At 38.5% G+C, this 13595-nt stretch overlaps 1 protein-coding gene across 1 annotated transcript; it reads right to left on the bottom strand.

The window, feature by feature from the left end:
- Positions 1-705: 705 nt before the first annotated feature.
- chrna5 (cholinergic receptor, nicotinic, alpha 5) lies at positions 706-10970 on the bottom strand. The gene is made up of 8 exons (XM_014025549.1): positions 10767-10970; positions 10329-10463; positions 7517-7668; positions 7332-7376; positions 5380-5489; positions 4992-5169; positions 4208-4903; positions 706-2693 (listed from the first exon to the last, which is right to left on the bottom strand). Exons 2-8 carry the CDS (start codon positions 10408-10410, stop codon positions 2535-2537), a joined length of 1422 nt encoding a protein of 473 aa, XP_013881003.1. The 5' UTR covers positions 10411-10463; positions 10767-10970; the 3' UTR covers positions 706-2534.
- Positions 10971-13595: the final 2625 nt, after the last annotated feature.

Raw genomic sequence — 13595 nt, 5'->3', positions numbered from 1 at the left:
AAAATAAAAAAGTCAAATCCTTATTTGAATTCGTTGCAGCACAGGATTTGTATCTGATGAGCTTCTGATTGTAAACACAGCTTATCTACAAACTTAACCCCTGCAAAGATTWGAATATTATCGCCTAATTTGTCTGTGAATTCATACAACTGCTCTTTCAAAATAAGTTTACACAAAAAGTTGTGTTATATAAAGGAACTGTGCATAAAATATTTTTTTTGTAAATTGAATATTATTTTTGATTGAATTTTTTTTGAGAAAAAGCAGCAGAAATCATATGATTTTTTTTTCTTCTGCTGCTACCTTTCATTTGATTTATGATTTGTATTGTTATTGTATATTGAATTTATGTTGTTTTGTTTTAAATGAATAAACTTTATAAATTAAAAAAATATATCAAATATGATCTGCGTGCATGTTTCTTTATTAAAACATAACTTTTTTTCTTGGTATTTAAACTGCTTTTAAACCTACACCTGTCAGATATCTCATTGTCTACATTAACAGTCATTTGGCCAAAATGATGCATTAAAATGGGAGAAAGTAATCAGTTTTTTGTTTGTTTGTTTGTTTGTTTTCATTGCATACACACAGCCGTACATATCACAGTAGCATAAATACAAGCAGTTCCGTATCCATCAGGCAAAACTATCAGGGAGGCATCCGATTGGATGACGCTGACCATAGAAAAACAAGAACTACAAATTTAAGAGGTATCCTTTTATTTCCACATTTACATTCATTCATGTATAATTTATAGAAATGACATGTTGTATAAACAAATTATGCATATTATTTAKAAAATTACATTTGGAACTTTTTGAAGTCTCTGTTGGTTAAATGACAAGTGAAGTCAATATGTTTATTCTCTCTGATGGGCAACTTTGTAGCTAAAAGGAATTTTTTCTCTCGGTGTGCGGTGTAAACAAAACGTCTTAATAAAACACAACGTGTCTGCAAGTTTTAATAAAAGAGGTGAGAAATAAATACAGATTTGCCAAGACTTGTTAGGAGTTGTGGGGGAAATGACATCGCCTTCCCCTCCGTTTCCTAAACATTTTTTTCTTGTTTATCATTGTTTTTTATGTATCTGTACACCGGTTTTTTGTCATTACTGCAAAAACAAGTCTCTTCTAATTACTGTATTTGTGCTTCTGCACCCCACCCACCCCCCATGCAGAGAAGTTTTCAAATACTTTTTCTACTCTTTAATAAAGTCTGTATTACACAAAATACCTTTACAGCTTATCWACTATTTAGTCACCAGCATGCCTGATATTGTTGGTGCAATAAACACATGTGACCACACAGAGGCAGTAAAAGCTCAAGGTTCAGACAGTCTTCCTTATYATTCTCATGCCAACAGTGTTTGTGAGTTTTTATTACATTTATACTGATCAGAGTCATCTGTGTATTATTAGCCATCAACACAGACCAATGTGACTTCTTCAAGAGGGTCACCTGTTCCCACAGGTGTTCTCACAGCCTTTTTAAAGAATGCAGGATTTGAGGTCCTGGTGAAAGGAGGTGGAAGGAATTTTAAGTCCCAACAATCTGTAAGAAGTCTTTAAGGAAACTCTGTTATTATTCTAGTTTATTTGAGAGAAACTTTTCCATGCACGTTTAGCTAAAACATGCTGTACGCTGTTCGCTGAACTGTACACCACCCCTACAAAGAATCTGAGCTGCTTCCTGAGAGAGGAAGTAACTGAAACATTCAAGTCCTGACAAGACAGTTGTGTGAGGGGTTTGCAAACAGGATTGAATGTTTATCTTGGGAAAATGTTTTCCAGAATCTCTTGTAGCTTTTAGGGCAGCTTCTGATATGAAAAAGAAGTTCATATTAAAATTGTGCTCTTACAGATAAAATATAATGTGATCAGTTTGGCTGAGCATCAGGACTTATTGGTGTTATGTAAAGATTTTCACTGTAATATTTTTACTTCTCTTCATGACTTATTTATGTACGGAATGTTACTTGAATGGAATCAGCTCCAAAATATACAGGTTTTGGAAACGTTATGCATTTTGTTGCTTCATTCAAAGCAACAGCTGTAATAGTTCAAACTGGTTAAATAGTTTGTTGTTGTTTTTTTTGTGACTATTCCTTATATTTTTGTGTTACACCATTACTTCCACCCGTTTTCTGTACACAGGCATCTCCTACACGTTGTGCATTTTTTATTGGCAGCGTATAGATTTTTAACTCATAACTTGAAAACATTTAACATGCATGCCTTGTACTTTAAGTGTTCCTTATTGGTTGCATTTCCTGCCCAACTGCACAATGAAAGCTGGCTCTGGATCAGTTTAAAAGGTGGGCTTGAAAAAGAGTGTGAGAACCTGCTCTGCAGCGAGACTTCTGGCACTCTAGCATCTCACAAACTGACTGGAAATGCCCCTTAAAAAGAACGCTGTCTGCTCTGAATCTCATTCTTTCAAATGTCCAAAAGTGGCCACAAAGACCAACTACTGTGCTTTTCTTTCATTTGTTATTATGCACTGAAGTTTTTTTGTTTTTTTGTTTGTTTCTTTTAGAGAGTACTTCCAAGATTGGTAGGAACAATGATGCTGGCCCATTTGTAAATAACTGGAATGAAAAGGAGAGCAGAGCCAAGAATGGACACCAGAAGAAAAGCCCACAAAAACATTCGATCCAAGACCTGGGCAACAAACTTCCAGTCCTGCACCACCTGCAGAAGAAGAAACACGTGTTAGACTTTTAAAATATTCTCTACAGCAGAGGAGCCCAAAGTGGGGCCCGCAGGCCAAAATTGGCCCACCAAGCTATTTGATTTGGCCCACCAGCAGTTGTCCTTGTTACTAGATTGTAATTGTGTTAAGCTGAAATATAAAATACAAGTAACAGAGACATTTAGATTAAATTTAAGCCCATATTTGCACACCTTATAAGACACCATATACTCAAATTTTAACTTGTGAAAAGTCCCATGAAACTTTGCTGCCTGAGCAGCATACATTAAATTTTCCCCTTTGTCCATGGGCTGACCCCCCCCCCCCCAAAAAAAAAAAAAACAATAAATAAAATAAAAATAAAAACCTAAAAGAATGTGGGCAACCACACTGGCTGCTAGCTTAATCATATAAATAAAACAACTTTTTGTTTTTACTTGCATTTCTTATATTCTGCATTTGGCCTGCGGCCCTCAGCTTGATTTAAATTGTGGCCCTCTCAGGGAAAATGTTTGGGCACCAAATGGTCTACAAATAAAAAAAAAATGTTGAAGCCAGATCCAAGTAATTCATGTGATTTGATTGTTTTCATCAGAAATTTGTGGTGTTTGTATAACTGAGATGATTCTTTTTTCTTCTGTATGTTTTTCAGCATCTAACTCGTTCCACAATTTTGTGCTATTTCAGCAATCTATGTCAAAACATTCAGCTTATTTATGGCACGGGTGCATTGACTTTTACTATTTCAACAACTTGTACTTTTCAGTTATTTAGTTATTTAGTCATTTTTTTCTCATTGAAAATGAATGAACTTGTTTTGAACATTTTTAAAATCCTTTCAAATGTTTATAAATCTTTTTGGCATCTTTTGTTCTGGTTCTGCTTTTTTCCCCCATCTTTTTTTTGYTAATTTCAGCTTCCTTCACCTTCTTTTTTGCTAGTTGCCTTTCTGCTTCTTTCAGACATTCTTCAGTTAATTTAAACGTTTTATGCTTCTTTTAGCTAATATCTCATCATTTCAGCTGTTTCTTGCCTCTTTAGCTAATTTGTAGCTATTTTTAGCTAATTTTAGACTTTTTAATTTAAAATGACCTTTTTGTGATAATTTCAGCTTCTTATTCTTTAATTTAGCACACATACTCTTTCTGCGTCTTTGCTAATTTCAGCTTTTTCAACTACTTTTTAGCTATTTTTTCTGTTAAGTTCAGCTGCTTTAGCTATTTTACAACAAATTGCAATTTTTTTGCATTCTTCTTTTTTTTACTTTTTTACATGAGCTTTTACTCTTTATTACTCTCTGTTCACCATCTGTGCTAATTTCAACTTGTTTCTTTTACTGCTATCTACTTTTGTTTTCCTACTTTCAGAAAAACTCAGCTGTTCAAATTTAACTAACATCAACAGTTTTGCTAGTAATTTTCAGCTTCTTCAGCAGCTTTCAGGAAAAAAAACTTTCAATCAAGCATTCACACTGCATTTTGCAGGAAATGCAAATTCTCTAGTTAAACTTTACCTCTCGAACTTGATTTTCTTTAACCACGTGCATGCTTATGTAGCGAATAGACTCCAACGCTGCTTGGAGGTTGTGTTGGTTGTAGAGGAGAGGTTTGAACTCAGGTCCTGGCTCCTGCGTCCTTCTCGCTTCTTCRGGTCTTCCTGCTCCGGCCGCTCCAGTCGTTGCGTAACGGTCCACGTGACTGCGCATGCACAGCAGTTTAGGGAGCCGGTGCAGGAAAATCCTTCTCACCCACGGTGCCATGTTAGTATGTGTGGAAGAGGAGCGGTGGTGAATGTTGATCGCAAAGACGGTGATGACGATGGAGAGCGTGACAAAGATCATGGTGAAAACCAGGTACTCTCCGATGAGGGGGATTGCCTTCGAGGAGGATGGGATGATCTCTTCGATGACTAACAGGAAGACGGTGAGCGACACAAGCACCGAGGTGCAGAGAGAGATCTTCTCACCACCGTTTGAAGGCAGATAGAAGACAAGAATGGTGAGGAAGGACAGGCCGATGCAGGGGATGATGAGGAAGAGGGTGTAGAAAAGAGGCAACCTGCGGATAATAAAGAAGTAGGTGATGGTGGGATAGAAAGTGTTGCCATCAGTTCTCAGACCACGGCTGCCTGTGGCCTTCACTATCTCCCATTCACCGTTGTCGAAATAGTCCTGCTTGTCCACGTGGAAGTCCTCCAGGGTAATGTCTACCTGTTAAAACACAGCACGAAATCTCATGGCGCCAACTGGTCATGACTGGTGCCAGTGCCCTGTGGACACTTTGAATGTAGAGACTCACCTGAGAACCATCATAGGTCCAAGATCCGAACTTCATCGAACAGTTCTGGAGGTCAAAGGGAAAGAAGGTGACATCTATGGTGCACGCTGACTTGTAGTTGGCTGGTGGAGTCCATGTTATGGTGCCATCATACTTAACAACAGCYTTAGTGACAGTCCCTTCAAAACGTCCGTCTGAACTGTGGACAGAAATTTGCCCGAGTTTCAGGTGCCGTATGGTGTACATCACAACTACTTCACGCAAAGCTATGAGTTTCTGAAAACATTCACAAGCTTTTTTGATCAAAATCAGTTAAGAACATAGAATAAAAGAAGGCCAAGTAAGATGTGACCCTGTCTGTGGCTGACAGCACTGAGGTAAAAAAATTTTAAGGGACTACAGTACACACTTGTCATACAGTACAACGTCAGGGAGCCAGATTCTGTCAGATGGAACACGGATTGTTGTGATGCCCAGAAAGTCTTCAGGATTCCACCTGAGTTTCATGTCACTCCACTCCTACAGAAAAGAGGGAAGAAAAGTTCTAAGCAGGACAAAATTCATCATTTTTTCTTTGTAATTGCTCACGTAGCTTGTCTAAGAAGGTACACTTTTTTTTTTACTTTGGTTTCTGTCCAGATTGCAAGCTCATCCCTTGGACTTATGTAAGGAGTGAAAGTGAAAACAGATGACATCATAAAAAAACTTTAATGGAGAAAAAAGCATTCGTAGAGCTAATTAACCATATAAAAAACTATTTCAGTAGAAGTACTGTAAGAATTTCTAAGATAGCCTACATCTGATTTAGATTAAACTTCTAGATTAAAATAAAAGATAAAAAGTCATCATGTATCACATTGTAAACTGTCAACACTTATTAAAAAAGAGGAATGGTGAATAAAAATGTCCAATTTTGCAAATGACATTTATGATGGATAGTCATCCCTAGTAGGGCCACTGCCCTTCAATTTCCCTTTTTGTTGGATGTAATTTATCACTGGGACAGGAAGCACCTGGATTGAAATGCAGAGCCTGGTCTGATAATAATTTATAAGATGCATGACAGACAAGACACCTAGGTCCGTGTAGAAGGCTGACAGGAGGAGGAGGAGGGGGAGGAGTGGACAAGAGGAGGCAGGTGTGTGGGCACAAAGCCAAATAGGCTCATACAGATGAGAACTGTCAACAGAATGCCACCAAACCTGATTAAAAAGCCCTGTGGAGGGGCAAACTGAGTCAAGTCCGTCATCTAAGCAAGAAGCTATTTCAAAGTGCCTCCACAGACTTTACGGGATGCTGACCTCGACATATGTGTACCTGCATGTCTACAGATGATGAAATGTAATGCTAAAGTTGAAAGGAATGCATACTGACCACCATCTTTTATGTTTTGGACTAAGATCATGAGATGAGATGAGCTATTTTGCTAACAGACAGGTCGGCAAACTGGTTGACTCCATCAGTTAATGCTGCTGCTGAACAGAAATCTTTTTTGGAGTGTGTGATGTGAAGGACGTTCAGCTACAACCACATCAAATTTCAGTTAAGTATCTCAGTACTGAACACATATAAAAATATGTGTTGGATATCAGTCTCAGCTTCTACTGCAGCAAATGCCATGTCAGTATCTGTAAATCTGAGTATGGGTTTGGCAGCCATTTTGACTTGGGTTGATTTTAAAAGTTCTTTAGTTGTAGATGTAAATCCAGTGACTTCATTAAAAAATGTCCAGCWGAGTATAAAATATTTTGGTCACAGACAAACACACATGCACACACAAAAAATATCTATCCTAGTGGGGACTTTGCATTGACTTCCATTTATTTCCTGGTCATTTCTATAGCCTAACCCTGACCCTTTCCCTAACCCTAACCACCCCAGTACATATCTAGCTTTAAATCTAACCTAAAATCAATTCACATTTTAGTCCTAAACTGAACTCCTGACCCATCAATGGCATTTCCCAATGGGGGACAAGTTTTGTCTCCATAAGGAACAGTGTGTCCTCACAAGGCTGTGTACTGAGAAAATGGTCAGAAATTTTCCCCGTCAGGTAACAAAAACATGTACACAAACACAATTTTGTATTTCTATCCTTATTGGGATGGCATATTGACTTCCATTCATTTTCAGACCCTGATTCTAAACCCAACCCCTAACCCAAAATTGATGTTCTACCATGGTCTTTGGTCCACGTAGGACTACTGGTTCTGACAAGGTAGGTGTTCACACCAGAAACGGTTCTAAAAAAGTAACAAAACACCAGCACACACAGACCAAACATCATCTTTTGCCTTTGCCTTTTGGTGTCCAACAATAATAAATCAAGTAACATGCATAGATTTGTATTTCATTACTTGCCTGTTTCATCCAAACATTGGTTGTCATCAACTGGTTTTTTTCATCCTAGTGTGAAAAAGGGAAAAATCAAGAAAATAACAGTTCTAAACCACACTGTGACTGAACATTCCTTTCATTATTTTTCACTCTAATTGTACATAAATGTTTGGAACCACAGCAAATTATCAAACACCAATGATCCTCACCACATCAACAAGTTGGGAGATAGCCAGGCCAAACTTCACACGGATGGACTGGTTTAGGTATTCCACAGGACGAACCCATTTCTGATAGTTTTCAAAGAGATATTTGAACAGCTTGTCTTCTGCTTTTGCATATGAGGAGAGCTTTGGAATCCCTAAAGAGAGAAAAGACTTAGCAGGGGTGTCAAACTCATTTTCACTGAGGGCCACATGAGTGTTATGGTTGCCCTCGAAGGGCCAGTTGTAACGAACTTTGATGTTTCATGTTTAACTTTGACTAAACAGAGTTTTAACATGTCCTCTTTTAAACACTGATAAGAACTAAGTGTGTGACTGACTAAATCTGTAATAAATACAGAAATATTCTTAAAAGTATAACTAATAAAGTTTTACTCACTGATGAGTAATAAGTAGTATGCATTATAGCAGATTTAGTTTATGGTGGATGCTTAATTTGTGTAAATAAATGATTGCATAGTCATTATTAACAAATTGAACTCGTCTGAACGTTCCACTTATTGTGTCGGTTTTCACTTCTTACAGTCAAGATATTAACAAATAATGAGAAATACCTTGGTAAAAGTTTTCCTCACAATATTGTGTATGAGAGATGTGGGAGAAGCTTAATTCACCTTAAGCTCACTTCCTAAAATGTCATGGCCTGCAAATAGTCCAGATCTCAACCCAATTGAAAACCTGTGGTGGAAATTGAAAAAAAAAAAAGGTCCACAAGAAGGATCCGACCTGCAATCCTGATCTAACAACTGCTATCAAAGAGAGTTGGCACCAAATTGATGAAGAATACTGTTTGTCACTCATCAAGTCCATGCCTCAGAGACTGCAGCCGTTATAAAAGCCAAAGGTGGTGCAACTAAATACTAGTGATGTATTTTGAATGGTTTTTTTGTTTATCTGTTTTTCATGATTCCATACTTTTTTCCTCATGAGTGATTCTATATTTTTTCCCCTGTGCTTGGTAAATAAAAGTAGCATTCACTGACTTCCACAATGTTTTCTCTTCATTTCTTTGAGTGTTCCTGAAAGCAACAAGTTGCACTTTGGAATGACCTTATTATTGTATCATGTTTTTGATCTGAGTTTGTTTTACAGAATGAAATGTCTGAATGAGTGCTCATCCAAGACTGGTGATTCCATACTTTTTGCCAGGGGTTGTATGTACAGTAAGTTCAATCAGTAACCTTACTGCAGTTTTTGGTTGCAGTGTTTCTCAGGGTGACCTCTGCGTTGAGGATTTGGTTTCAGGAGACAAACAAAGAGGCGACAGAAATATACTGAAAATAAGATGCCATCAAGGGAGCAATGGAAGAGATTTAGCGACATTGTAAAGGTATACTACGATCTAAAACCCTGCTTCACCTTCCTCYAAGAGAAACTAAGACGGGTCCTCAAACTGTACAAAACCCTCACCTAGTAGAACTTTTTTTTTAGTTTGTCTTTTTGAGCAAAAACCAACATAAGTGGGTTTGTAAAGGACCAAAACGATTTTTAAATTTATAATGTCAAACACCCATCAGCCCTCTGTCAGCTAAATAAACTGAAGAAAAAACATGTGAAAGGTTTGCACTGGAGTCTCTAACAAATAGTCATCAATGTTTTGTGTCTGACTTAGTTTTAAAAAATATGACAGTTTAAGACGGTCAACTACAACAAACTCAGCAGATTTTATTTTTGGAGCTGAAGTCAGATAAATACGACATGATTTACAGAGTCTCAGCAGAAGCTGACATTCAGTACAATGTGAATGATACAACTTTTAAACAGCGTATGAAACTTCACATCGTTTAGACGTTCTGGTGTAATGAATGGATGCTGAACATTTTTTAGAAAGTGAAAGCTTTGCAGTGAGTGGTTCCACTTCCAGTCTTTGGAAGTGAGACAGCRTTTGGCTACAGCTGGAAACGTAATTCAAGTTTTGGTCGGATCGAGGTAGAAAACTGGACACAAAAATTGGGTGGAACTTACACGTAATTACCAACACCTAACCCTACCTAACATTCAATTCTTTACTGTGATCCTTAATGCAGGTCTGTCACATAATACAATAAATTTAAAAATGACTCCACAGAACTGCATTAATCCTGCATCATAACCCTGCCTTGTAACACACTATATTTATTGCTGGAAAATGTGGCTAGAAATCTATAACAAGACAGACTGTAAGGATTTGTGTCACTCTCTCACAGCTTGGATCAATACATGGAAGGCTCCAACGCCCTCCGTCAATGACCGTGTGATTAGCCAAGTCATCATCTCTTATTCTTCTTCTATAACGAGCCAACAGAACAACTGGTTGAGAAACAAGCCACATAATTTATTGGTTTGGATTTCATCCCTAAGGATTTACAGCTGGAATGTACCAAGTATGGTTTAAAAAGAGGTCAAGAAACACATTTAAAATCTGGAAAGTCATATATGTTGATACTGACTGAGGAAAAATTATATTTAATGTTGATTTATTCACTCAGTGGATTGTTAGCTAACAAACTGATGGAGTTAGAGACATATTTTTTGACATCAAATGTGCACAAAAGCAACACTGCTAACCTTTGCATCATACATATTTTAACAGCCATATATAATATTTTTGAGATTAAAGTGGATTTATAGCGATGTAAATTAATTAATTAAYTTAACCAGTACTGATTTTATGAGTTTAGATCTGCAAGCTTTTTTTTTCTTTTACCGTTCCCCGTCTCATACTTCCCACATTTTCACATGTTTGAGTCATTTTCCACCCTGAACTTTGTCCCATATAATAACTTCATGAGGCATTCCTTGCTCATAAAAGACTTACGCAGTGAGTGGCACAGGTGGCACAGCAGTGGAAGCAGCAACAACAGTCTGATCGAGGTGGGCGCTCCTCCTGCTCCAAGCATTATATCAAAGTTGGCATTGAACACAAACAGCAGGTCCCTTGGGCATCCCAAAGCTGAAAGGTGAAAATCGGTTATTGTTTAGTAGGCACCAACAACAAAAACAATGTATAATGGGAAATCAACAGCATTTTAATGGTGAACGTGTTTGAAAATGGCTTAGGTTTAAGGTTTAGTTAGTCACCTTTGCTCACTAGCACCATCTGCAATAAAGACCACTCTGCATTGATAACACCCCTTTATTAACACAGAGCAACACCCTGCACAAAGCTAGAATGCCCTCTATCTTTGGCGTGCTATCATGACCCTCTCAGGGGTAATAAATCCACACATGTGCATGAAAAAGGCAGTGCACATACCTGCTCTGACTCTCTCCCATTAGCACAGAATCCAGCGGTTGTGAAGCGGGAAGGAGTCTTGCCACTAGCATCAGTGATGCATCGCTCTCCTCCTCCATTCCACGCAGGTCCTTTTGCTCGCCTCTCGCAGACGCTGCTGCACTCCCTGCTGCCTCCAGTTGAGCGCAAGCAACACATCCTCATCTCTCCTCTTCCTCCTCCTCCTCCCTCTTCAGAGTCTGCTCCAGCCCCTTCACCCAAAACCAGCATCAGTCTTTTTTTTTTTCACTGAGAAATCTAGTCACTAACCACAGACAGGAATAGCCTCTCCCCAGACGTAGTCACACTGCTGCCTGGAAAAAATACATAACAGCAGCAAATAGCAAACTGTGATTCAGATTTCTGTGACAGTTTGCAGGTAGAGCTTCTGTACATCTGGCTTTTGTCATGGCTGTATGTGTGGAGAGATGTATTTTTTTATATACTGGAGAAATGGCATTCGTGGTTTCCCTGCACATCATGGAGAAAATAAAAGGAAGCTAATTTCTGACACTTGTTGTATTTCAGTCTAATGTAGATGTGTGCAGGGAGACATTTCTGGCTCATCGCAGGACAAATWCAAACGCATCACTCCTGTTCATTCGTTTATTTACAAATTATATGACCCATATAGCCACTGGTGTTGTCTTGGATTAGCTGCCAAATGATTTGGCAGTGAGCACATCATCGTTATCACCTGCTGCCAAAGAAGGAACAATAATGTTTTTGCCTGTGYGTGTTGTCGGTCCCATTAGCAAAATATCTCATGAACCACTGGATGATTTTTAATGAAGCWTTTAGAATGCAATCATTAGTCACTGACTAGTCTCTGTAGAGAACAAATTCTCACTCCCGACTCGTCAACATATTGACACTTTTCCAAGGTTCCCTCTGTGTCTTATTTTGACGTGTTGGGTAACCCCCTCACGTTAGTCCTTGCCGCCCATGGCTTTAGGTTACTGCGTGGATGTGAGTGTGAATGGTTAAATTATGTTACCGCTATGCGGTATCTGGTTTTGGATTGAGTTTGTCATGAGACACAAAGGTGCTGCTCACCTGAAAGCACGGTCCTACAAAACGCCCTGGTATATCTACCACTCTGTAGATGTAGTCCTCTTCCTGACTGCAGTACTACTGCTGGTGATTTTAACAATTGTCATATTATTAAGGTGTTTATGCAATGCTGTGTGTAAACAAAAAGTAAAACGTGACTAATGTGAATGTAGCCTGGCCCTTGCCTTCCTACGCAGCTCCGCTCAATTCTAGTTTCCTTCACTGCTCCGGCTGGCATTTCTCCCATAGACAAGGATTTCGCTGGCAGATTTTTAGCCGAACCAGTCAGAGAAGAGAACGTCGATTTTCTGCGCAGTTTCTGCTAGTTAGTTAGCAATGGCAGTGGAGGAAGTGAATGAAGCCAGTCCGTGTTGATAAGGCTTCCAAATTAAATTAAATTTGTCTGACAAAGCAGCAGCTCTCATTTACAGCCGTCTTGTTCAGCTCGGTACTTTTCCCCTCTCAGTAGGGTTGTTTACAGCGCTCGCGATTTCCAGTTAGCTTCTTAGATTAGCCTCCTTCACAGCAACACTTCAGCAGAGGCCACACCTCCAGCAAGAATCGCTTCTCTATAGCCGAGAGTCCAGACCCTCTGTACAAAGCAAAGGACAAGGGTCTGGTTTTTACCAGGCTAATGTGAATGTAAATTTTTGTTATTCAGTGATTGGTGGCATACAATTGAAACCTTGCTTTAACAGTTTTTATTTTACTAGTTATGGATTGATGAAATGAGTATTGTTTTATATGTGAATGTGATTTAATTGTCAAGAAAATTAAATTGGCTTTGAAATCACAGAAATGTGACAGTGTCAGTCAATGCAACCATATAGTTCCCTTTTGAGTTTAAAATCTGGCAGAGCAGTTGACTTTGCTTGCCAGAATTTATGTCCCCCTTTTATCTACAGTATGTATGTCCCTTCTGAAATTAAAGACGTAACAAATCTGGGAGATATGTTGATTAATGGTGAAAAATCATCAGTCTTTTCTCTAGGAGTCCAGCTTTTGTCAGTGCATACTCTAACCTCATTTTTAAAAACACATGCTCACTGAAGAGGATGTAATATGACACAGCATGCATTTCCATATATGTAAAAAGGTCAATAGACCTTTTTTTGTTATAAATGTACGAAGTGACCAAGCTCAAAAGTCTTTCAATAAAAAATGCTGAAGTTTCTATGGAAACTTTATTGGAATTGATCATCAACAAGCTCAAAATGCAGATTTATATCTTAAAAAAAWTTATGAAAACGCTCTCATCTATGATCTTAAAGGAAAGTTTAACATGAATCAGTTGAGCAAATACATTAGGTCTGTATAACAGCATAAATTTGCTGGTTGAATTGGTTCAGTTCTAAAGGTGTTTCATATCAACCTCAGTGTTTGTTACCAAAGTCATACGAGCTTGGTTGCTTCGTGCATTCACAATTGTAGCTACAAAATGGTCTCCTTTCCCATGCTGCTGTGCAAGCAGAAAACTAGGAAATGATCTATTTACAGATATAGGGCAATATTAGATTTATTGTATTTGTGTGTGTGTGTGTGTGTGTGTCTCTGTGTGTGTGTCTCTGTGTGTGTGTGTCTCTGTGTGTGTGTGTCTGTGTGTGTGTGTCTCTGTGTGTGTGTGTCTCTGTGTGTGTGTGTCTCTGTGTGTGTGTCTCTGTGTGTGTGTGTCTGTGTGTGTGTGTGTGTCTGTGTGTGTGTGTCTCTGTGTGTGTGTGTCTCTGTGTGTGTGTGTCTCTGTGTGTGTCTCTGTGTGTG

Source organism: Austrofundulus limnaeus, unplaced genomic scaffold (genome assembly GCF_001266775.1).
Source record: "Austrofundulus limnaeus strain Quisiro unplaced genomic scaffold, Austrofundulus_limnaeus-1.0 Scaffold483, whole genome shotgun sequence".
Taxonomy (NCBI): domain Eukaryota; kingdom Metazoa; phylum Chordata; class Actinopteri; order Cyprinodontiformes; family Rivulidae; genus Austrofundulus; species Austrofundulus limnaeus.
Note: the sequence above shows the minus strand (reverse complement) of the source record. Positions and strands in the feature narration are given on the sequence as shown.